Source organism: Colletotrichum acutatum, assembly GCF_030867785.1.
Source record: "Colletotrichum acutatum strain CBS 112980 chromosome Unknown BDZ83scaffold_7, whole genome shotgun sequence".
Lineage (NCBI taxonomy): Eukaryota > Fungi > Ascomycota > Sordariomycetes > Glomerellales > Glomerellaceae > Colletotrichum > Colletotrichum acutatum.
The window spans coordinates 39,823-62,350 of record NW_026849001.1 but is presented as its reverse complement, the minus strand read 5'-3'; the positions used below and the strand labels follow the sequence as shown (position 1 = coordinate 62,350).

Sequence of the window (22,528 nt, the reverse complement as noted above, 5' to 3'; positions counted from 1 at the left end):
AGTGTCCGTAGACATGATCAGAAACAACGGTAATCACCGAAGCAGTGTTGCTTCATTTTACCGCTTCCTGGCTTTTGACCGCCGAGTTTCTCCATCATACTCCTTCGTTTCCGTCGATCTACTTCCGAGTCTATACCTCTACTTCTGAGTATCTTTTCCGTATTTGCTTTGTTCAGAATTCTTTGTCAAAGATGGCCGACTCCAGTCCATCGACTTCGCGCACGGCGACGCCCACCAAAGATCACACAATGTCTTCACAGGAGGTGCCGGCCCCGGCTAATACCAGCACTACCACCACCAGCCAGGCGCCCCTATCGCCGTCGCCTCCAGTCCCGTCCGCCGGAGATCCAGAGAAGAAAGCCGGCGCCCCGCCGGCCTACTCGGCCTTCTCGCCATGGCGAAAGCGCTTCATCCTCATCGTTGTCACCGTGGCCGGTTGTTTCGGGCCTCTGGCCGGCAACATCTACCTCCCTGCTCTGCCCGTCTTAGAGAATGAATTCCACGCGAGCGCAACGGCCATAAACGTTACCGTGTCCGTTTTCATGCTCACCTTCGCCTTCGGTGTATGTTCCCCAGCCTTTCGAACCTCATGCTCAAGATAGAACATGACGCTTACACTCCACCAGCCTCTATTCTGGGCCAGTTTCGCCGATTGGAAGGGCAGGAGACCGCTGTACATCATCTCTCTCTCCATCTATATTGTTGCCAATATCCTTCTGGCTGTAGTACCGGCCAACTATGGCGCTCTTGTATTTCTTCGTATCGTCCAGGCCTTTGGGTCTGCGGCTGTCGTGTCGATGGGCGCCGGCACTGTCGCCGATGTACGTGGCTCGAGAGAATTCACCACACATCCACTGCTCATCTTACTAACCCGTTTCCTAGGTCACTCCACCCAAAGAGAGAGCATTCGCAATGAGTATATTCCTCTTAGGTCCCCAGCTCGGCCCTGTCCTCGGCCCAGTGATAGGAGGCGCGTTGACGGTGGCATCATGGCGCTGGATCTTTGGCTTCCTTGGTGAGCCTTCCACCCTCTCAGCCCGTGACAAACTGAACCATACTAATCGTACTCTCACAGCTATTGCCGGTTTCGTGCTCTGGATCATCATCATCCTCATGCTTCCAGAGACTCTGCGCGCCAGGGTAGGCAGCGGCAAGCTCTACTCCCAGTCAAGCTTCATCCTCCTCCCTCCGAAGCTGTCTTCGCCCCTAGCACCAGAGTCGGAAAGGGGCCCCCCTCCTCCCAAGCCAACCCTGCTCATGTACTGGCGTCTCTTCAGCTACCCACCTATCGGCATCGTGTCCTTCAACACCGCAATGCTCTACTCGACCTACTTTGCCATCGCAGTGCAGCTGCCCACTGAGCTCGCCGACCGCTACAACTGGTCCAGCGCAGGCGTCGGCGCCGGTTTCATCGCCGTCGGCGTCGCCATGATTGCGGGTTCCTTGGTCGGCGGACGCTTCTCGGACTGGCGAAGGGCGCGCGCCGTTAAGGCGTCTCCTGACAACACCGTCGATCCCGAAAATAGACTTGCAGACCAGATTTGGGGGGTCATTGTTTGCGCCGGTGGATGTGCCATGTACGGCTGGTTCGTCGACATCTCACTCCACCCCGCCGCCGTTCTAGTTGCCACGTTTTTGAGTAAGTTCTTGTCCGATATTGGGAGAGATCTCTTGGTTTCCGCCTCCTATCTCACGTGAACTCGAGACTGACATGTGTGACTCTTTCACAGCCGGCTTCGGGATGAATTGGGTATTTGTGGCCACGACAGCTTTTTTGACTGAGTGCGTGGCTCAGCAGGCTGCAGGTGCCTTTGCGCTCGGAAATATGCTGCGGAATCCCGGCGCTGCCATCGCCGCCCTCGTGATCCCTTCTCTCGTGTCCAAGATGGGAAGCGGATGGTGTTTCACAGGACTCGCGTTGTTGGACTTGGTCCTTGTCGGGTCTGCTGTAATTGGTTAGTCTTCCCTTGGTCGCGTCTTGGAAAGCTTGTATGCTAACGGTGTGTCTCACAGTACTACGAATCAAATCTCCGGGATGGAGGGCAGCCCGCAAAGCCAAGATGGCGGCGATGGCGGCAGCCAAGCAAGGTGGACCGAAATGAGTTTAACGAATAATGACGAGCGTCAATGGGACTAGAGCGCAGACGCTCATGAAGGAGAGCCAAATACAATTACTGTCTAATGTTTATACAAATTTGATAATGTTCAGCCTTAATGGTCAACGCAAATTTGGCTTAACATGTTTTTATATTACGCAAGATGATAGATGGTCTACTTCTCATACGTAGCAATAATCCTGTCCGCCATCGCCGGCAGCGTCTCCGCCACCACATCCATCTCACCGAAAATCTCTGGTAACGCCTCTCCCTCCAGAGCAGTACAGTATGCCGCCTTGAATCTGCGAGATGTTAGTGAGTCCAATACAACACAACGATCGGTGAACCAAAAGGTCGACTTACCCCACAGTCTTCGCTGTCGACGCATCCCACAAATGCGCCGCCGCAAACCAAGGCTCGCACCCATCAGCAGACAACTTTTTCAAGATAGGCGCATACGCCTCGGGCGTCGGCTTCGCCAAGCCAGACGAATCGCACGAGAGCAAGTTCTCGACCGGCATCTCGACCCCGCCCCTCGAGAAGTAGCCCCCGACGCGAGCGATATCGCCCGCCGTGAAGCACCACACCGTAAACCCCGCGGCGCGGAGCTTGGCCACGCAATCGGCTGCGCCCTCGCGCAGGCGCAGGCTCTTCCACTCGCCAATGAGGTAGTCGACGTCCTCGTCGCTCGCGAAGGCGCGCGGGTCCTCGATGCCGGCGTAGTGCAGGCAGCGGTAAAAAAGTGCGGTGAAGACCTTGTAGAAGACGACGTAGCGGCCCGACATGGAGAGGTAGGTGTACTCGCGCTCGGCGACCTCGAGCCAGCAGCAGCCGAGGAGTTTTGGCTGGATGCCGCGGGCGCGGAGGCGTTCGCCTAGGCGCTCGTCGATTGCTTCGAAGAGGTGCTCGTATGTGACGAGGGTGCCGACTACGTCGAAGACGACGTTCTTTGGTGGTGTCATTGCGGTTTGGGGGTGGCTGATGTGTGTTGCGTGGATGTGTATGTAAGAGTGCTGTACCAATGATGCCCGGAAGAGGTAGGTTCGGGGGTGGTTATTGGATGGTCACACGATGCAAGGGGTTACTTCAGGGTGTGTCTGTTGGTCCGAGAGGTCTCTACCAACACGATGATGTAGATTAAATATGAGGTTTATCACGAGGCATCGCATGGGTCGCGCCTTTATGGAAGGCTGGGCTTCATCTGAGAGACTTGGTGTTGTCTCCCCGCACGTGTTGCGAAGTGCGGGGGGTTCAGGACAGGCATCACAAGAGTTACAGTTTCCGGCGCCGATTCCCGGTTCCCTATCGACCTTTGATATTCGAGTGGGCCTCTTCGCCGGAAAGGATAAATAGGTTATTGCTAGGGGAGGAAAACGTTATCAGGCTTATTGCATCTACTGGGATACAACGGATGCTGGGATGCGACTGTTAACGTTACAAGGGGACTGGAAAAAGAAGCGCCGGCCCGGTGCATTCCCACGTGTGCTCATGCTTTGGTGACCAGAACCCCATGGCGTTACGGAATGCAAAAGACGAGCCATGAGCGGCATTTACACCAACGATGTGGAACATTGTGGCGGACGAATCCGACGCTAGACTGGTCAACAATCTGGGGAAGTTGAGCTTGGCGACAGGAGGAAGTCAAGTGGACGTAAAGTGGAGACAACCAGCTCAGTCTATTTCAGATCTGTACAGCTCATCGCCCAGGGAATCTTAATAATGAGTGTATCTCACAAAACATACAGCATTACGTTTGCCAGATGGTTATCTTGAACGCCGGAGCCGGCCTCATATACATACTGTTTTCCGGCAGCCAGTTTTGTCGCCGGTGTTGGTTTGCTTTACCCGGCTTCTTATCGAGTCAACTGATTTGCGGTTAAAGACGACAGAGGGGGGCTGTTGGGGTGGAGACTAGGGACCTTTGTCGGATGCAACGCCAAAACGGAAAGATAAGGACGGACAATAGATGTCCGAAGTGACGGATCAAAGCCGCTATCGGTATGGTAAGGCCGGAGAAGTCATTGGCAATTCACAGAACGCTTAATTTCTCGAGAGAGACTTACTATGAATGGTTTCTCTCAAAGCATCAATATAAAAAAGTGGACTCATTACACAGATGGTCAGTTGCCGCAAATACCTTCGACAGAGCATTTCTAGCAATTTAGATTTCAAGATACAGAGCAAAAACAATACATGTCTGTTAAATCGCCCAGTCATTCATCGTGTTTCGAAAATCAAAATGATGAGTGAATCACCAAGCTACCACATTGTATTGCATTGTGGTCTCACTATGTGCAAGCTGACATTTGTCTAGTTGCAGGGCGCTCATACTTAATCGCTACATCATCTGGGTTCTTGAAAATGATGTAGGTCATCAAAAACTATAGGCATTGGATTAATTGCCATTAAGATAATTAGTGGAATACCTTGATATGAGTATGATTCGCTAGATTATATGAAATATCTTAACAATAAGCTGGTTCGTCTATAGTACGCAAATGACTTTACTTAATATGCCGGAGGCTCTTTCCGGAAACTGTCTAAGCTGCAACAGCTAAACCAAACACGTAACTACAAAATTACAACAAGGCCAACTCTAGTAGGCATACTCCCTGAACTAGGCCTCTAATACGCCACTCCACATGAAATTTACGAACTCTACAGTTTTGCCGGCGGCTGGTTGACCGACTTCCAGCTCTCGAGGATGGAATTTCTGGAGCTGTCCAATCTCGCTTGAGAAGCCTGGTAGACCTTAGGGATACCCGTAGCTTTGAACTCAGACTGCTCCAGAATTATTGATGCTACTCCCTTAGCCGACAGGAAAATCTGTGGCATGCCATGGCCGTTGAACCCGGCAATGATGAATTGTTTCTCTTTTCCGGGGACGATGCCGACATGCGGCAATCCGTCTGATGAGTAGCCCATGACTGTATCATTATTAGTCACCGGTTTCATATTATGAGTCTTACTACATAGGGGTTTATTGACTTACTTCCAGTCCACACCTTCGAGGTAGTCGCGCCGCTGTCTTCCCATCCGCGGAACACACGCTGCATATACCCATCGAAATGCGTCTTCGCCGCCTCAATCAACTCGTCATCGTTGACCTTGTTATACCACGCCGACAAATCATGATAATACGAGGACCGCGCACCGCCGACGACGATGCTCCCGTCGAGTCGGGGAATCAGATACTCGTACTCCGTGTCGGACCACCGGATAATGACCGAGTGAGGCAGCAAAGGGGCAGGCGTCTTGCCGGGCGTGATGTGACTGCAGATGCCGCGCACGGGGACAATCTTGTCGGCAAATTCGGGCAGGATGGACGACGTGTAGCCGTTTGTCGCGTATACAATTTTTGCGGCGCGGACGGCGCCCCGCGCCGTCGTTAACGTCAGGTAGCCGTCCGCGTCGGGGATGCTGGTTACTGCCTCGACGGGCGTGTGGGTCTGCAGATTGACGCCGGCGTCGAGGGCCTTTGAGAGGAGGGCCAGGATTAGTTTGTATGGCCAGACGGTGCCGGCGGTATATGATAGGCAGCCCTTTACTCCCTTAACACCTGATAGCTGGAAGTAAACAGTTAGTCACAAAGTTTAAGGACAGGCTGTAGCTCGACTTACTTGTTCAGCTTCAGCGCCATCGGCATAGTAAACGTCCTTCATTACAGAAACGCCAGCTTTCCTGAGCAGCTCAACGTTGGCCTTCATCTTATCGCGGATACTCTCTGACATCAAGGCGTCGACTGCCCGAGTCAAGACAAAATCACAGTCAATACCTTCGGCTTCAATCGCCTTCTTCACTTCCATGAGGTTCTTGGCCTCGAACTCCGCGCACTCCTTCGCAGTCTCGATGCCATGAGTGGAAACAAAACTTGCGGGGCGATTGTACGGATCCGGCTTAAGATGGCCGCCTTTACCATGTCTCAAGTCAGCAAAAAGCCCAACTGGTAAGACGAGAGGGATTGATAGGGTTGTCAAGCATACCATTGCGTCCAGTTGCCCCGGAACATGCCTGTCGGGCCTCAAGTATCAAAATCTTTGGCGGCGCGACACCACGCGCCTTGCACTGGTCGAGGATGTGGTATACCGTAGCGACACCTGCATAGCCGGCGCCAATGACTGCAATGTCAACTTCGGCTGGGAGCTCCGGGGTAGACCGGTGATCGTCTAGAGGGTGCGGGGATGACCTCCAGAAGGAGGTCGTGGAGTTGGGGACGGGGAGCGGGGAAACGGGCATGGCTGTGCGGCAGGGTGTTTGTCTTTCTTGGGGAGGATCAGACACAAGATGTTGTGATTGACTGTTTTCAGCTGCACGAGATAGAAGTAGAAGACCAAGCCGCCGCGCCCGCCGTTATAATTAAAGGCCCAAAAGCATCGAGCGCGGATGTTCCATCACGGTCCGCACCAGGTAGGCGAGCGCCGGGGGTGGGGCGGGGCCGGGACGGGAAACCTGTCGGGAAAGATGTTCCGTCCGGTGAGCAGACTCAATTGTGTCCACCTACCTTACTCGTAGAGTCGAAGAGGACCAGGGAGGGGACCGAAGTGTTCAAAGAGTAAATCGACTGACCGGCCCGGTCGTTGCGGGGAACCCCCGTTTGGGTATGCGTTTCCGTGAAGTTTATCAGCAGCGATCCTCCAAATCTCGGCCTTTTAAAAGCTCATTCAGATGACCCTCCGCCATCTAACCCAGGACAGCGGTTGCAGCACAACCCTTTAGAGTTATCGACCGGCCCGGTCAAGATGTTGGATTGGAACTCAGGCGCAAGAAAAGAGGCCCGCTCTTCCCATGTGTGTCCCATACATATCCCAATTCCTTGCGGACATGACGCTGCTTATCTGCGTATCTCCATGTTGGGGTGGCTGACAGATAAACCGGGGAAGCACCAACTACCGATAACCGTGATAAGCCTCTACTGGCTCGGTGAAACTGGGCAGGCCCCGGAAGATAGGTAGACAAACTGACACAGTAATCAAGCAGTAGGCTACGAATCCAATTGTCTAACAAGGCCGTACCCAGTGATCTTTACCCAACCCCAGAATGGGAACCGTCATCCGCACTGACTAGTTGAATGGCTCTTTGGCGAACTACAGCCATCCTGGAATGAACCAATGACAGCCTCTCTAATGATATGACAATACCACTATATACAGGCCAATGCCAGGCCCATCGACTCGTCCCCAGACTCGACACCCGCGGTCTCGAGCACGTATCCAGTGCTCTCTCCTAACACCATGGCAACTCCACAGACAAAGGACGACACCAAGATCCCCGAGACGACTAGCTATCCCGAAGCAACAGACCATGCCGCCGGCACCAGCTACGTCTACGATGAGGGCGCTGTCGAGAACGTCGACGAGGCCTACCTCCGCGCCTCCAAGTCGACGAGATTCTACAGAGGCGTGTTGTTCCAGATGATCCTTTTTGGAGCGTAAGTAGAACTTTGTCTCGGGATCATATCTCAATGTCACGGATTCGAATTGATGTCCTCATGTAGGCTATCCTTCGTCGGACCTGCAATGTCGGACGCCATCTCTAACCTCGGGGGCGGCGGCCTCTCGACACCATACTTGGCCAACTTGGCGACTGCTCTCAGCTACATGGCCGGCTGTCTGATCACCGTCTTTGGCGGGCCTCTGATCAACAAGATAGGAATCAAGTGGTCCTGTATGATCGCCGCCGTCAGTATGCCTCTTGCTGGTTCGGCCTACTACGTGAGCGCGAAGTACTCGATAGACTGGTATCTTCTCTTTGCAAGAGTACGCCATGCCCCTTACTGTACTACGTCTGTTCCGCTCTGGAGCTAACTTGGTACACAGCTTCTTGGGGGTTTCACGTCTGGTTTCCTCTACGTGGCCGAGACAGCCGCCATGCTGTCGTATCCGGAAGCAAACGACAGAGGTTTCTACCTGGGTAAAAAAGTTCCGGGAGCTCTTTGAGTGTGTTTGTGTTAACAAAGTTGGACAGGTATCTGGTCGGCCATGAGAAACTCTGGTAGCGTCATGGGAGGCGCCATCAACTTCTCGACCAACTACTCCAGAGCCAATGCTGGTGGTATCGCGTGGTCTACCTACTTGATATTCGTCGGCTTCGGTAAGAACATACCCACTCATGTCCAAATCTGAATTGACACATGTTCTAATACGAACCCCTGACAGAATGCACTGGAACGATTTGGGCCCTCCTCCTATCCCCCACCAGACGCGTACGACGTCGCAACGGCGCAAAGATCCCCATGGCCAGCAGCATCAGCTGGAAGAGAGAACTGATTGCGTTGTGGAGGCACTTACAGCGCAGAAAGGTGAGCACACCCAGTCAACCCATGACGACTTTGACGTAGTACTGACGGCTCAAACCCTTAGACATGGCTCATGTCTATTCCCGCGTTCTACTCCTTCTTCTTTGGCGGAACCATGGGCACCTACCTCTCCCTGCACTTCTCCGTCCGGGCTCGCGCACTATCGTCGCTGATCACTCGTGAGTTACCCTACTTTGTCTTTTCATCACTGTCATTCCCCGGATCCATGCTAAAAGTTCCATCTCGTAGCGGCAATCACCATCGTCATGGTCCTCGCCTACGGAAAGCTCTTGGACACGTCCCGCTGGTCACAAGCCAGGCGAGCGTGGATCTCCTTTTTCTTCTGGGTCATCCCCCAGGCCATGTGCTTCATCTGGATCGGCATCGAGTACAGCAAGTTTGGCGGAGGCAAAATCGACGAGGCCCTCGACTATGAGTTGTGCGTCATCTACTATCCCTCCGCCCCTTCTCTGATTCAAAGCACCGTGCCGCTAACAGTATCGCTTCCCAACAGGCACACCCGAAGATGGGCCGAAGCTTACCTTCCTTATCTGATCATGTTCTCGACCGGTTACTGGACTCAGTTGTCCCTCTACTGGATTCTTGGCACCTTCTCCACAGACGTCGGATCCTCCTCCCGCTCGGGTGGTCTGTTCCGCGCCTTTGAGACCGCCGGCCAGGCCGTCTCGTACGCTCTCAACTCCAAGACCAGCGCCGACCCTAGAATTCCATTCTACGTCAATGCTGCGCTGATGGCCATTACCATTCCGTGCATGGTGTTCCTCATCAGGCTGGTTCCAGATGCACCTGCTGCTACGGATATAGATGCGGGAGATGTTGTTGTAGATCAGGCAGAGCGGGATCCTGATAACAAATAGACCATGTCCGGTTTCTGACTCGGCTGGATTGTGAGCGTGGAGTTGGCCGTTTTTATGTTTTCAAGCACCATAGGAATGATGGAACGAAGTATTGACGATGCCTCTGACACGCATCGATGCCCCGGCGATTGATTGCATAACGCTTCTTGGTCTTGCAACAAACTTTTATAAAAGAAACTTGTGCACTTAATTAGCCATTTGGGATATAGTAAAGGTCATTCTAGATCTCCCGCCACTAATAGGGTCTCTTTTGCAATACCCCACCCTTACAAGCACTGCTTTATCAATCGACTTTGGCCGTACTTCGAAAATTTAAAGACCAAATCCATAGTCAGTGCATTCAGCTCGCTGTTACATCTGCGAGTCTACTTTTCTTACTAAGATCCTGACTTGTATCGCCTGTCAGGACGACGAAGCGTGACTAAGACATACGAAAGCTGACAGAAATCTTAGTTTTTGGGACAAAGTGAACATGAGCTTAAGGGTAATAAAGATACGTCGTATTAATCACCTAAGTCGGAGTTGTTATGGTATACAAAATTTACGAAAGCTGATCACCCAGTTCTCGTTCCTTGGCCGTTAGTCTAGATAGGGCTTTCCATTGAATTTCAATATGCCAAATGAAACTACGTTCCTCTCAGCAGCTAATCTGGACGAAATGTGCTCAGCAAAAAGGTTAGAGAAAAAAAGGGAGAGAAATTTGAAAAATGAAAACAGGAATAGCGTCATCTGTAATTTGTTCACATTTAGACTACTTCTAGTAGATGTTTGATACATAGCCAGGACGGTACGCTTGGGTCTCCTCAATCTTAGCCAACAACAACCTGGACTTTTATTTTTCAAATTCGGCCAATCTTGCGTAAGTCTTGACCTCGACTTGCATCGGAGTATCCAAACAGGGACTGAAGTCCCAGCTCAGAAAAACTCGTGTATCAATTCATTGAAGCCACCATCGACTCTTCCAACAATGGGATCCAAATTTCTCTGAAAACGGCATGGATCCCCTTGAACCATTGAACGTTGACAGGGTTGTCATCTCTTAGCTCCAAACTCAAAATCGTCTGAACAATGGGAAAAAAACCCAAGTCTGACCCCACCAAAACATCTCAAGAAAGTTTGGCCTGGGAGCGGGTAAACGGGTGCTCCCGCTTGTAACGGTGACGTTTAGGACGGAGATGGAAAAGCCTCAAAAAAAAACCATTCTTTTTGGCAAAAGCGTGTTTTTTCGTCCCTTGTCTGCTTATTCTTGCATTATTCAGCATTAGGCTCTCGACGAGCTCAGCCCGACGACATGTCAAAGAGACGGACGTTCCTTTTTTTTCCCTGTCTAGTTTCTCAGTGACATTCTGAGACCCTCCTCGTCGCTGGTAGCGTCATGACTAATATTACGGAAGTAAGAGTGCATCATGGATTTCTTGTCCTCCGGTTGGAATTGCCCTGCATCATTAACTCTGAGAAAAACAGCGCCCCTGATAGACGGTTACACAGATCACCCTAAAAGTGTTGACAAATCCTATGCTGCCTAGTCCTCTATCCTTCTCCAATCTCTTGGCCAGTTCCCCAAGTCTCATGGCAATGCGATGGGAATAAGGGATAGAAGGTACGCGCAGCGCCAGAACCGAAAATCGCAACACTTTCCCTGCCACACACATGCAGACGAGAGAGAGACATTGCCTCGCGAACAAAAGTGCATCATACACCTGAGGGACCGTCACCGAAAGGCTCACCATGCCTTTCAGGTAGAAGTTGGCACGTGGGTTGGTCAGGTGCCCCTTGGCATGTTGGGCATAAAGGTAGAAATCCCCCCAATCCTCCCCCATTCCCTGCAGCGAATCCTACCCCACCCTCAGGTTTTCCCTCCTTCACCGAGACCACGGCCAATAGGGACGGCCCGGTCGCATCACCACCACACATCCATCCGTCCTTTCGTCGTATCCGCCAGAAACCTCCCTCATTCATGTTGAGCTTTCCTACCTAATGCCTGCCCGCATACATGCGATTTGGGATCCTACCTACCTTCTGCCCTCCCCCAAGGTCCCAGGGACGAGAGACATTGCGGCATCTCCGTCCCGTCTGGGGGCAGAGTCTAATTCGGGCTCACGTCAAACCTTGGAATCAAACCAACACCTGCTTTCGGTGAAACACCTGTGATGTTGGGGGTTCCGCCAAGGTACTGGCAGTAGTGGGTGGGGATCTCGGAGAAAGATTCTAGAGCACCCACGTGAACTGTGCCCACCGGAAGAACATGGATGTTGGGGGACTCGGGAGGTTGCATTCTTCTTCCAGGCATCTTTCTTGTTTGATTCTCCTTTCCACCCTTTGTATCCGTATGGTTCAGTTGCATCCGTCACCCGTGTCCAAAGTGCGAGGCGCTCGCGGCAGTTGGATAGTTACGTTCCGTGCGTTGGGAGGCTAGGTACCCTAAGGAACGGGGGGCCGCGGGCGGGACGGGAATCTGGAACTTAATAAACTGGTGCCTGTTTTAATTTCCTGACGGATACCTTATAATGCAACGCTTCTCTTTTTTTTTCGACCGCTACTGTCTAAAGTCTAGACAAGCAAGGCAGGCATGGCAGATGCTTTCCACGATGATCACACATGGGAAATTGATCGTTAGACCTTGCCTCAAATTCCCTGAATCGAGAGCTCTTCCCAAATAGTAAAAGTGCCATGTATGTGGGGGGGTTTCTCTCACTCTCACACGCACACACTCTCTCTTCAGTCCCCTTGCCTTTCCATCTTCGAACTTCCGTGCTTCCTTGATGTACCTTGCCTCGTTCTTACGCACATTACAGGCCATGCAAGCGTTCCATTGCATATAGGCACAGAATCAACAACTCATTCTGCCACTCCCCCCTTCACCTCACGCCTCGCACCCAACACACGCCCATCTTTCACTCCTCACTCCCCACTCCCCCCTTCCTTACACACACCTACCATCAACGAAAGGAAAAAAAATTGAGATGGATGGCATAGTGCATCAGGGGAACCAGCAGCCGCGCTCCGGCCGACACCCAAACCCGGGTGCCAGAACCAACCCTCAGTGACAAGGGGTCCTTTTCTTCCTTTCTGCTTCAGCCACGCGGGCAGTCAACCAGCCCAGCTAGCACACGCTGGGAAACCTTTTTTTGGTATTCCATCATAGGTACATGCAGCTACCAACCCGGCTGTGTGTCCCCGGTGTGTGTCCCCGGTGTCTGAGTGTGTGGGAGTGTGTGTGCGTGAGAGGGCGCGTGTGTTGCAGACCGCCTTTTCGTTTACTGCCATCGGCAGTATCGATACCCGTATTCGTCGGCTCTGTCATTCGTCTGATGGGGTAGTCTGAGCCTCATCAGAACAGCTGAGGATGATCAAAGACCTCGGGTTAGAGTAGAAGTACCTACTGCAGGTGCTCACTCCGTAATTATCAGTTAACCCACTCAAGACCCGGAGAAATCACTCCCAGATTATGGAATCTCTATTCTCTGCCATGGTCCTGGCCTATAGAGAAACTTCCACCAGGCCTCTCTCTCTCTCTCTCTCTTTCTCGCCTCCAGCTACCGGGCCAACATTACGCTTGGGCGAGACACACATGCTGCACACCTGCATGGAAGCCCAGCAGCTATTATACGCAAGCAGTTCCACTAGACCGGATTTGTTCACTTTTTCGTTCACCGCGCATGAAAGAGCAATAGGCAGTCAATGTTGGTAGTGGTAGATAAAAAATTGGTATCAATAATCCTAACTTCTCATACGTGCGTTCAAGGCATCCACTACAAGCAAGGGGTGCATGATACTCGGGATCCTTCCTATCGGGTCCAGTTCCAATGTCGACCCGTAAACACAAAAAATCACAGGACACAAAAAGTTGTGTTTAACGCTTGTTCCCAACTCCATCGTGTTGCCACGCTTTTTGCCCCATCATATCCCAATGCAAATCCCAGGGGTATCTGAAGAGTCTAGTAACTCTGATGGGAGGCCAAGTTTGTTTTCCTCTCCTTTCCCCTTCCACGCTCCGCTTTGATCCAAATGCACACGCCCCAATCCCGTTGGGTGGTCTAAAAACTCCCATGATACATCATCCAACAGCCCCCCTTCGTGTGCCATGAACCCCCTCTCTTTGATGTATGTCCACGGACAGGCCAAAATGCCTGGCGAAAAGCCACCGCCTATGTGTAAACAATATGTTGTTCACCTATCCAGAGTTTCCAGTCTGGAACAGGTTAAGAATGAAGAAGAAACCGCTCAACAGCTCAAGCACTCGACTCTCGTACACTCCCCGTCGTAAGAAATGTAACCTTGACCGCGATATAGATGATTCAAGGGAAAATATAAGTCAATCAGTACCACCTTGCTAAAAACAAGTGAACGACGACTGCAAGGAAATAACATGAAAGCAAGAATGTTCAGACAGCCGCCTCGACCCAATAATTACCGCGAAATAGGTTACGCTCTGGTTCAATGTTCGATGTTGTTTTCCGATGGATTGCTTCGCCCCAAAGCCTGTTGAGCATGTCCATATATTGCTTTTCTTTACTCCGTTCCGTTCTTGTGGTATATACTCGATGTGATTCGTGTTCGTGTATTCGTGTGGGATCGCCGGGCTGCGATCTGGCCTCTAGTAGATGGCATGGCTGGACTGGTGGTACATGCGGTCTCGGTAGGCAGCAGGAATGCCGTCGTATCTAGGGCTGCTTGCGCTCGAGGACTGATCCATGTCCGTGTCATAAACCTCGTAGCCGTGCTGGTGATGTTGCATGTACTGTTCTGGCGGAGGCAATCTCTTCGAGCTGTATGCTGCGAGGCTTGCTGGGTTGGGAACGCGCTTGACCGGATAAGACGAGGGAGCAGTTCTAGACTTCGAGACACGGTTGCTGACCCTGCGATCCTTGCCACGGCCCTTGATGCCTTTGTTGCTGTTCTTGTAGAGATTGGCAAAGTACCAGTACATCTCTCTCTGATCATCGGACAAGCCGTCAATATCGGAAATGGAGACAATCCAATCAGTCATTTCCATGAGAGTCTTCTCGTGGTACTTGTTTTGATGGTTCTGACGTCCAAGTTAGCTTGATGGCCGTGGAATATGCCACTCCGACTTTACACACCTTGAGATTGCCTCTTTGGGTGAACATCTTGTTGCATTGATCGAGCTTGCAGACAAATGGCTTCGCATTAGTGTGCGTGGCCATGTGCGTCTGGAGGTTGCCACGTTGGGCAAACACTTTGCTGCATTGTTCGCAGCGGAAGGGCTTCTCGCCAGTGTGGCGGCGCATATGAGTCTGTAGAGGGATTAGTGAGGCCCAGTGTTTGCTCGAATTCGGATGAACCAACCTTGAGATTACCAGGCTGCGAGAAAGTTCGTTCACAGTTCGGCCAAGTACATGTCTGCGAAGTGTCAGCGTCATTCACATCACATTCGACTAGCTAGATGTACTTACGTATGGCTTTTCACCGGTATGGGCGCGTTTGTGAGTATCCAAGTGGGTGCTTTGATAGAAGCTTTTGCCGCAGCCGTCAATGTCACAGACGTAACGCTTGGTCTTGGGGGCATCCATCGAGTCCGTCGTTGTCGAGGGTGTAGGGGCCGAAGCAGCTGGGGTCGGCTCGGGCTGGATAATGTCAGTTCAGTCACTCTAGCCAGCGTACGCAGAATCGGGTCTTACCTTGGGAGATCTGGGCTCCGGCTTGACAACCTGTTCGGTCTCTGGGACGCCCTTAACGATATCTTCAGTGTCGTGCCTCTTCTGGATCGCCTTCATGAGAGTGTCGATAGCAGTGGTAAAGTTCACCGGATCCGCGCTCGTCGGCTTGTTGAACTTGATTTCCTTGGTGTTGAGGGGGTGGGGTGTCTTTGGGTTGCTCATCTTCGTCTCACTTCGGGTGGATGGGCTGCGGTGTCGGTCGTTTTGTCCCGAAGGCGACTCCTGAGGATAGGAACTGGCGCGTGGTACCTCATGCTCCGGAGCTGCCACCGGCATGATCGGTCGTTCTTGTTGAGCTGGGAGTCTGAAGGGCATGTTCATGTTGGCCGGGGGTGAATCGTACTGAGCATATGCGAAGTGGTTCTGGGTCGGGCAGTGGTGGCCCATTGCCGGCATAGATGCGACACCGTAGTGAGAGCCAACCATATACTGGGGAGACATGATAGTGCCGTTCATAGGAGCAGAGGTAGTCGCTCTCGAGTCGTACTGCACAAAGGCTGTGTTATCCATCATCGTGTAGTCATGGCCAGCAGGCTGCTGCTGCCAGCGACCCCAAGCCTGGGGCGGGGCTGTCTGTTCCGTCAAGGCCATTTCTGCGGAGCCCAAAATGAAGAAATGATAGGTCGGCGGCGTCAAGTGTGGTTGTTGGATACAATCAGGACGAGGTGATGGGTAAGTCAACGCCAAAGTTGACTGACTCCTGCCTGTGTCTGGAGTATGTAGAGTACGATGAAAGAGATGGGATCAATGGTTGATGCCAAAAAGAAAGGGCAGAGGTGAGGCGTTGGCTTCTTAGGGGCAAGTTGAGTATGATTTCTCGAGGCAAGAAGTTGAGAAAGAAAGCAGGATGGAGGCGGGTAGATGTAGTTTCGGGACAGAGTCAAAAATGGACTCGTGGTATAAGGTGCGGGAGGGGATAGCGGATGTGCGGCCGGGGTTGAATCCTGGAAGCCAATCGACTGGATTTGGGTCCCGAAGATCTCAGCACTAAATATACATGCATCCAAAGCGAAACCAGCAAGGACCCAGACAGTGGGTTGGTGAGAGGAAAAAAGAAGGGTTGAAGGCCAGGACCAGAACATGGAGAGTTTGTGGAAATCATGGACCCCCACCACGAAGAGCAACACGGAGGACTTCCATAAAAGCCGGGGTAGCGACTGAGCGGGTCACGACCCGGTCGACGCGGACGAGGACGAGACCTTGCTCTTGCTGCACAGGGTAGCCAAGTACAGGAGGGGAGGGGGAGGGGCGCCTGAGAAGTCGACCTCTGGGGGGGTGTGGGAATGGGAATGGGAAGAGGCGTCATACCCATACCCTGCAACTGACTGAGCTCAGAGGTCGGTATAGGATGCACTCATGTCTCTCTCCCTGGGTCTAGGTACTAGCCTCCCCTCATAGACGATGGAGGCGTCTGTGACAAGCAGCGTTGAGGCTCTATCAGAGGCGAAAGTAGGGCCAACGGCTGGCCGATCAAGCAACAGAGTGAACCTCGGAACAAGATAGACAAGAAGAAGGAGGTATACCTACCTAGCTGGATAGAGGCGCTGCGTAGAAATCGAAAGGAGGAGCCTCGGTTACTCGAATAGACAGAAATAAGACATTCTGGTAAAGACGAGTTCTTCATGGGGGCAATTCACAGGTCGCCAGTTGGACTAGTTCGCAGGAGAGCTCATCTCATCACTGTCTGCGGTAAAGGATAGGCAGGCGAGTGGTGAGAGAGTGAAACAAGCATAATGTGGGAATCTCAAATAAAGACAGTCCCTTGTCCTCGGGCAGGTCGCTGTGGCCTCGATCCGTTGTTGCTTATTCTTGTAGTCGACGTGCAGCATGGCGACATGCGGCTTGGGTGTAGGTCAGATCTGCCCAAATGGGCGCCATTCTTTCTTTTCCTGGGAGGCTAGGATCGCCGGGAGGTCGATATTGCAGCCGGACGGCAAGGCGAAGCAGGGGATAGTGGTGGAGGAACTTTTCGAAAAGTGTCGAGACAATGTGAGAAGAGACAGAGATATTGATGGACTCAGGTATCCGTATGGACTACCTGATCTACGGACCAGATCTCCTGAAAGTGATCACGATGGTGGAAAGATGGAGGTAGCCAACGTGGGAGCTGGTCATCGGTACCATGCCAGGTACAGTCTGCAAAGTTTAAGGAAGGCCAAGGGTTGACAGTTCGCAGAGTGAGGCGGGTGGAAGCTGTAGGTCTTCGTGCGTAAACAAGGTATCGTAGTGGTAGGGTGATATTGAGCTGAGGTCGATCTTGAAGATAATGACGACGAGGGTCTTGCGAGTGAGGCTTTGCAAGAAGGGATTTCAGGCGCAGATACGAAGGTCAAGAACAAAGATTGAGTGTTGATGGTACCTCAAGCTACCGGGCCGGTTCGAATACATAGAGTCTGGAGAAGACAGAGCAGACTGGTCAAGCTGAGATACGGATGCAGAAGTGAGGTGAAGGTGAGGGTGAGAAACGGAGACTTGCTTCCAATGCTTGGCAGCCATTCAAGACATTCAAGACATTCAAGACCAAGTGAGACTCTCGAGTCTCGAGAAAGGGCCGGACTACGGAACAGGGATTCCCTAGCCACTGGATTCTTAATTTTTCGTGCAGGTGGGCGGGACTGACGGCAAGGGAGAAGGAGGAGAGCAGGGACGTGCAATTGGTATCCGTACCATAGGATGGAGGATGGAGTCCTCCGCAGGTATGGATGGACTATGGACAGAAAGAGGGGGGCGTGAAATGAGCGTGTCGGTCCTCACACGGGGTGGTGAGTTGAAAATGAAGTGAACTTGTAAAGTTTGGATACCACACCCTGCCCTGCGGCCTGCGGCCTGCGACATGCCCTGCACTTGACTGCAGCCGTGGAAGTGGGGAATAGGAAGATTTTCAAGGGTACGTACTTCCCGAAGCCTTACCTAAGGCTTGGCAGGTACGTATCGTGAACTCTGAGGTGTCCCTCATCTCATGTATGTACGTAGGTACTCAAGTAGCTCGGTGCAAGGGAAGGTAGGTACCTACTGAGCACCGTCCGTCCTCTTACTGTCTTGATGAGGTCGAGGCAGGAAGTGGTTATTCGCAGCTGCCTTACTTCCCATTACCCATTACTTTACGCATTAGGTCCATCATACCTTAGGTACGTACAAACTACACTATTGAGGTAGCTTACGCGCGTGCAAGTGCTGTGCGGGTACATTCGGCAACCTCACCCCCCCTCCTTGCTTTCCCACCCCCCTTCAACGTCGAGTTCCTCTTGCGGCTTGCCCCAAGCTTCCCGTCAGGTCCCCTACCTTACCTCTGGTGCTTGGGCATATGGGATCACATCAACATCCTTCCTTGCCTCTTACCCTGTCCTTACCTGAGTTGCTCAGGAACCTCACCACGGGAAGTCATCGACGGCTTCTTCCATCAGTCCCTCCCTCCCTCTATCCTCACGCCTAGCCAGTGGCATTCGCAAAAAGAGAGCGAAAGGCAGACACAAAAACATAGAGACAGGCCGTCTACACTTCTCGCCTACCGCCCGAAGACTGCGACTCTCGCGTCGAAGCCACAGCCGAGAATCTGGGCACTCTGGACCACCAGCTTCTGCGCCAGACATGTCACCGTCGCCATGAACTCGCACACACGCATCCTCGAGACTTCACGGATACCTACCTGACCCCTGGTCCGCTGTCCTCCGTTTGCTTGTTGGCCACGTTCGAAATCCTCCGTTCATGCACCAATCTGTCAGCACTTTTTTTTTTTTCGTCCCCCCCCCCTTCACGGCTTTCCTTAAAGAAATCTCACCATCGGAACCTGCCTGTCTGAATCAGGCCAGGCACACACAGAACAAACTCTCTACGTGCTGCGGTAGACAGCGCAAGCAAACATGGCAGCCCTGTTCTGCCCAGCTCCGCCAAATGAGAATTATTCGTTTTTCAGGGCCGCTGTTTGCCTGTCTGCTGTCATTGGCAATGCTATTCAGAGGCACCGATTTGATCGTCGCCATGGGCTTCTATGTTCGGCATTACCTCAGCCCTGTCGTCTCGAGAACGAAAGCTCCTCAATCCAGTCCAAATCCAACAGAGCAACGCCAAGGAGCTCTTTGCAGGACAAGGAAGGCAAGCCACCTATTCGCACACATCAGGTTCCTGCGAACCACGGGAATCAACCATGTCGATGTAGATTCGGGCGACGGATGCTATCGATCACGGCTGCTGAGGGCCTCGTATTGAGCCTCCCACCTCCCGCCTCATTTTAAATGTCCCATCTCAGCATCAGGCTGTGTGGCTTGTACCCACCCTGCCACCTCAACTCAGAGGCTCACCCGCCATACGGATCCAGGCACAATCAACACCCATGGCGTCCCCGAGCTTTGACAGCTCGCAACAATGCCTTTTTCTCCGTCCGTTTCGAACGTCTCCGTGCTCTCTTCACCCGCCAACCCCAGTATGCTATACCGGCTTGGCACCGCCGCAAAGCCGTACTCCCAGTACCCTTCCCGTCGCCCGTAAACCACCGGGCCAGTTTCGGGAGAAAACATCTTTCATCACGATCTAATGACTAGACTGGCATAACAGTTACCCCACGCACTCACTCCTGGTTCCTAGCTGGCGCAGGTAACTCGGATTTTCCACAGTCGGCAACAACATGAAGAGGCTTCGGCCCTTCACCATCAACCTTGTGACCACCCATCTGCTTGGCCGAGTCCCTATGCTCTTCATCAGCGCCCGTGAGGATCCGAGACTCAAATTCTCACTCTCGGCAAATGGACCAATGGTTGCGTTTACGGCGTTGGCCGCCCACCGTTGGACTGACGATTCGAGAATCCTCACGCTACACAGTCTCCACGAAGGGTGGGAACGGCGGTTCAGTCGAATGATGGCACCTTAATAGATGATCCTTTTGCATCGCCAAAACCTCCGAGCTGCAATGACAGGGGGAAAAGAAGGCAGAGGCTGCAGTGCTGTGCCTTGTCTTTCGCAACTCAGCATCATAATCGGAACTTCAGGGCTGTGCTGCCTCCGGTGGTCCCCGGTGGCTCCCTACTCTCCACCTGGCCCTGCGATCTGTCGGGGTCACGCTGCGATTATGGATCTCAGATTGGCTCTACCACAGAGCCCCATGTGTTTGCCAGCCGGCTCAAGACTCAAGTATCCTGACGTCGCAGCGACAGGAGTTGCTCAACTCTCCCGGCCCGCACTCTGGAAATTACGCGACACGGCCCATCTCGCAGCTGCATCACGATAATACTGGAATCTGACATATCCGTCCTTAAGCAATTTTGGTATGTTAACCCACGGCCAGGCAACTGGAGGCAAACCCAAATCTTCTCTATGTTTTCGCTGTTCTCGGCGACACTCCGAGGCAGATCTTGCCAGCTTTTTTTTTTTTTTTTTTTTCCCAAGTGCGGCAGCAGCATTTTGATGCCAAAGCTTCCCGTCCCCCCCCCCCCAAAATGTGTATCCAGTCCTCTACGAATCCACGCTCTTCACGGCCATTATCACGGATACGCACGTTTGGAGAGAACAGTGCACGCAAGGGATTTCGCAAACCTGGTCGAGACCTATTGGGAAGTAGCCAGCCAACCTACTGCCGCCGCCATCGAGGGTTGCCTTTCGCGGACATATTACAACAAGCCGAGCTGGCCACTACCATAGATAGCGTGAGAGAACTCCTTGCCGATGGATACCGCAATAGGCTGGGAGACAGACGATATGAGGCTATGTTGTTCACAGCACGCTAGGCGTGGCAACCGCGTAACTCTGTTGACTTGATTTTTCGAGATCCGACAGGTGTGGAGTTGTGTAAGCTCTAAACCTCTTTTTTGTTCATCGACCATTTTGCGATTCCATGCACAATGACAATCTACTGCGGGGGTTGCACAAGAGTCACATCTTCGGCACTGGACCTGGCCTTATGCAAGCCATGCAGAGACATCGAGAGTGGTATCGAACGCAGTTGTGACGCTGGTACTCCGTAGCCACTGCGAAAGTGCTTGGGTGCAATCCACACCCGTTGACGGCACCACGGCAAAAGCAAGCAAGACGAAACCATGGCATTTAGAAACAGGCTCACTTTGCCATATCCGCTTTGCTGACGAGTCAAATCCAATTAGACTCTAAGACTCAAGAGTCCAGCTTCCCGTTACCGCTGTTGCTTGGAGGCTCTTTAGCCACTCAACCACTGAATCAAGTGGATCAAATTCGAAAGAATTTCTTCAATGCTGGAGGCATATGAATGTGCAACCCCTTGACGGATCACATTTCTGCCAGTCACGATGGCAGTCGGTACACTCTCGGTATTTCCTCATCGGGTCAGTCCCAAACAAGGACAAAGTTATTGAGCTGATCCATTTATTTGCCCGCAGGCGAATCCTCCCGTGAGACTGTGCTAGTTCTCCTATCCAGACATTGTAGCACCCGCGTGTCATGGCTCGCATGCGGTTCGTCACATATCACATTGACAGTGACCAATCAAGTCTGGAGAGACTTCCGCGGGCTTGGCACACACACACTGCTACTGCTGCAATACGACTTGGGACTTCACCTGCGACCTCCGTTCTCCTGGACACTACGGACGTACTGCATCGTGTAATCGGCCATCCGCACATCTGCATCACGGCAGCGCGAAAGTGACACATGATTTGATCCACTCAGATAGCTTCCAATTACGAGTTACCGAGATATCAATCACTTGGGGGAATTCCCGGTCAGTACGAAGATCGAAATCGGGTGGCTTGACAGCTGGTTGACATAACCGCAAACTGCCAAACGCCAATAGTCTAAGCAAGTACTGTGTAGGTGACAATGTCGCCATAACCGATTTGTGGCTTGAACGCGCCGATTCCGCGCCACTCATTGGCGCGCACTATTTCAAATGTTCAGCTACCCTGTCGCCATCGCTGTTCTCCAGTCGTGTCTGTGGCCTATGACGAAAAGCGGTACGCATAGTTGCGCAGTCCACGAGGGTCTTCACGCAAGGTTTGACAGGCAACCAGGCAGTGAATGCAACAATTGACAACTGACTTATTCGTAGGATATTACTACGGCGGTGGGTTCCAGCTAGCTGAGCCCAGAAACATCACCGTCTCTTCAGAGTCTAGACCCCACCAATTGCCAGGGCTGTTGTGGATTACTGAACAGCTTTGCATGGCGGAGGAAGACGCTATGGAAAGATGAGTTCAATGGGTGCTACGCACCTCCAGAGCTGCTCAACTACACCACATCGGATGGACTATGAATAGGACCTGGTTGATATTGTTCTTGCTAAGTCTCGGGCATCAACAGCGATTAAATAACATTTTAGGCTTCCAGCTGACAACGACGCTCACGGTTCACTAAGCGCATAGCCTGGCAACGCAGTCTCGTCAAGGGACCCATCTCCATCATTTAGCAAGGGCCTCCCGAAACAAGCCTGTCCCGTGAAGCTGACGTTCTGGATGCTGTAATTCTTTTCCTGCTCAGAGCTTGAACCCAACAGATGGGTTCGTAACCCCGAGCAAAGTTGCAGAATGCATCACGATCCATACCTTCGGGTATGGAGGCACTGGGTAAACGGTACCACAGCAGGGTAGGGCAGCAAGGTAAGCAGCCAGCAGCCAGCAT

At 52.4% G+C, this 22,528-nt stretch overlaps 8 protein-coding genes across 8 annotated transcripts; 3 read left to right on the top strand and 5 right to left on the bottom strand.

Annotated features, from left to right (window-relative positions):
* Positions 1–191: 191 nt before the first annotated feature.
* On the top strand, positions 192–2,102 carry BDZ83DRAFT_715707 (major facilitator superfamily transporter; the record flags this gene model as incomplete). Its single annotated transcript, XM_060511776.1, has 6 exons — positions 192–563; positions 627–821; positions 883–1,015; positions 1,076–1,639; positions 1,731–1,955; positions 2,014–2,102. 6 exons carry the CDS (start codon positions 192–194, stop codon positions 2,100–2,102), a joined length of 1,578 nt encoding a protein of 525 aa, XP_060370286.1.
* Positions 1,864–3,148, bottom strand: BDZ83DRAFT_398396 (haloacid dehalogenase-like hydrolase). The gene is made up of 3 exons (XM_060502831.1): positions 2,460–3,148; positions 2,012–2,398; positions 1,864–1,943 (listed from the first exon to the last, which is right to left on the bottom strand). The coding sequence occupies exons 1-2, from the start codon at positions 3,056–3,058 to the stop codon at positions 2,272–2,274; spliced, it is 726 nt and encodes a 241-aa protein (XP_060370285.1). The 5' UTR covers positions 3,059–3,148; the 3' UTR covers positions 1,864–1,943; positions 2,012–2,271.
* Positions 3,149–4,514: 1,366 nt separating this feature from the next.
* BDZ83DRAFT_601989 (FAD dependent oxidoreductase) lies at positions 4,515–6,477 on the bottom strand. Its single transcript, XM_060507142.1, has 4 exons — positions 6,080–6,477; positions 5,717–6,006; positions 5,089–5,662; positions 4,515–5,023 (listed from the first exon to the last, which is right to left on the bottom strand). Exons 1-4 carry the CDS (start codon positions 6,330–6,332, stop codon positions 4,755–4,757), a joined length of 1,386 nt encoding a protein of 461 aa, XP_060370284.1. The 5' UTR covers positions 6,333–6,477; the 3' UTR covers positions 4,515–4,754.
* Positions 6,478–7,162: 685 nt separating this feature from the next.
* BDZ83DRAFT_601988 (uncharacterized protein) lies at positions 7,163–7,852 on the top strand. Its single transcript, XM_060507141.1, has 2 exons — positions 7,163–7,524; positions 7,591–7,852. The coding sequence occupies exon 1, from the start codon at positions 7,251–7,253 to the stop codon at positions 7,509–7,511; it is 261 nt and encodes an 86-aa protein (XP_060370283.1). The 5' UTR covers positions 7,163–7,250; the 3' UTR covers positions 7,512–7,524; positions 7,591–7,852.
* On the top strand, positions 7,613–9,269 carry BDZ83DRAFT_715704 (major facilitator superfamily transporter; the record flags this gene model as incomplete). The annotated part of the gene is made up of 7 exons (XM_060511775.1): positions 7,613–7,852; positions 7,913–8,006; positions 8,061–8,186; positions 8,252–8,394; positions 8,456–8,570; positions 8,641–8,830; positions 8,906–9,269. The coding sequence occupies 7 exons, from the start codon at positions 7,613–7,615 to the stop codon at positions 9,267–9,269; spliced, it is 1,272 nt and encodes a 423-aa protein (XP_060370282.1).
* Positions 9,270–10,220: 951 nt separating this feature from the next.
* Positions 10,221–10,662, bottom strand: BDZ83DRAFT_601985 (uncharacterized protein). Its single transcript, XM_060507140.1, has one exon. The coding sequence runs from the start codon at positions 10,529–10,531 to the stop codon at positions 10,376–10,378; it is 156 nt and encodes a 51-aa protein (XP_060370281.1). The 5' UTR covers positions 10,532–10,662; the 3' UTR covers positions 10,221–10,375.
* Positions 10,663–13,736: 3,074 nt separating this feature from the next.
* Positions 13,737–15,744, bottom strand: BDZ83DRAFT_398141 (uncharacterized protein). Its single transcript, XM_060502829.1, has 5 exons — positions 14,912–15,744; positions 14,687–14,857; positions 14,580–14,633; positions 14,354–14,527; positions 13,737–14,298 (listed from the first exon to the last, which is right to left on the bottom strand). Exons 1-5 carry the CDS (start codon positions 15,539–15,541, stop codon positions 13,867–13,869), a joined length of 1,461 nt encoding a protein of 486 aa, XP_060370280.1. The 5' UTR covers positions 15,542–15,744; the 3' UTR covers positions 13,737–13,866.
* Positions 15,745–21,539: 5,795 nt separating this feature from the next.
* BDZ83DRAFT_647004 (uncharacterized protein) lies at positions 21,540–22,528 on the bottom strand (the record flags this gene model as incomplete). The annotated part of the gene is made up of 3 exons (XM_060510031.1): positions 21,540–21,687; positions 21,968–22,088; positions 22,453–22,528. 3 exons carry the CDS (start codon positions 22,526–22,528, stop codon positions 21,540–21,542), a joined length of 345 nt encoding a protein of 114 aa, XP_060370279.1.

Excerpts from the sequence above, each read along its gene's own strand:
- BDZ83DRAFT_601989 (XM_060507142.1), bottom strand. The coding sequence starts at position 6,332 with ATGCCCGTTTCCCCGCTCCCCGTCCCCAACTCCACGACCTCCTTCTGG. Across the intron at positions 6,007-6,079 it reads CGGGGCAACTGGACGCAATG|GCGGCCATCTTAAGCCGGAT; the intron begins GTATGCTTGACA and ends GACATGGTAAAG. Across the intron at positions 5,024-5,088 it reads CTCGAAGGTGTGGACTGGAA|TCATGGGCTACTCATCAGAC; the intron begins GTAAGTCAATAA and ends ATAATGATACAG.
- BDZ83DRAFT_398141 (XM_060502829.1), bottom strand. The coding sequence starts at position 15,541 with ATGGCCTTGACGGAACAGACAGCCCCGCCCCAGGCTTGGGGTCGCTGG. Across the intron at positions 14,858-14,911 it reads CGGAGCCCAGATCTCCCAAG|CCCGAGCCGACCCCAGCTGC; the intron begins GTAAGACCCGAT and ends GACATTATCCAG. Across the intron at positions 14,634-14,686 it reads ATACCGGTGAAAAGCCATAC|ACATGTACTTGGCCGAACTG; the intron begins GTAAGTACATCT and ends GACACTTCGCAG.
- BDZ83DRAFT_398396 (XM_060502831.1), bottom strand. The coding sequence starts at position 3,058 with ATGACACCACCAAAGAACGTCGTCTTCGACGTAGTCGGCACCCTCGTC. Across the intron at positions 2,399-2,459 it reads TCGACAGCGAAGACTGTGGG|ATTCAAGGCGGCATACTGTA; the intron begins GTAAGTCGACCT and ends AACATCTCGCAG.
- BDZ83DRAFT_601985 (XM_060507140.1), bottom strand. The coding sequence starts at position 10,531 with ATGCTGAATAATGCAAGAATAAGCAGACAAGGGACGAAAAAACACGCT.
- BDZ83DRAFT_601988 (XM_060507141.1), top strand. The coding sequence starts at position 7,251 with ATGCCAGGCCCATCGACTCGTCCCCAGACTCGACACCCGCGGTCTCGA.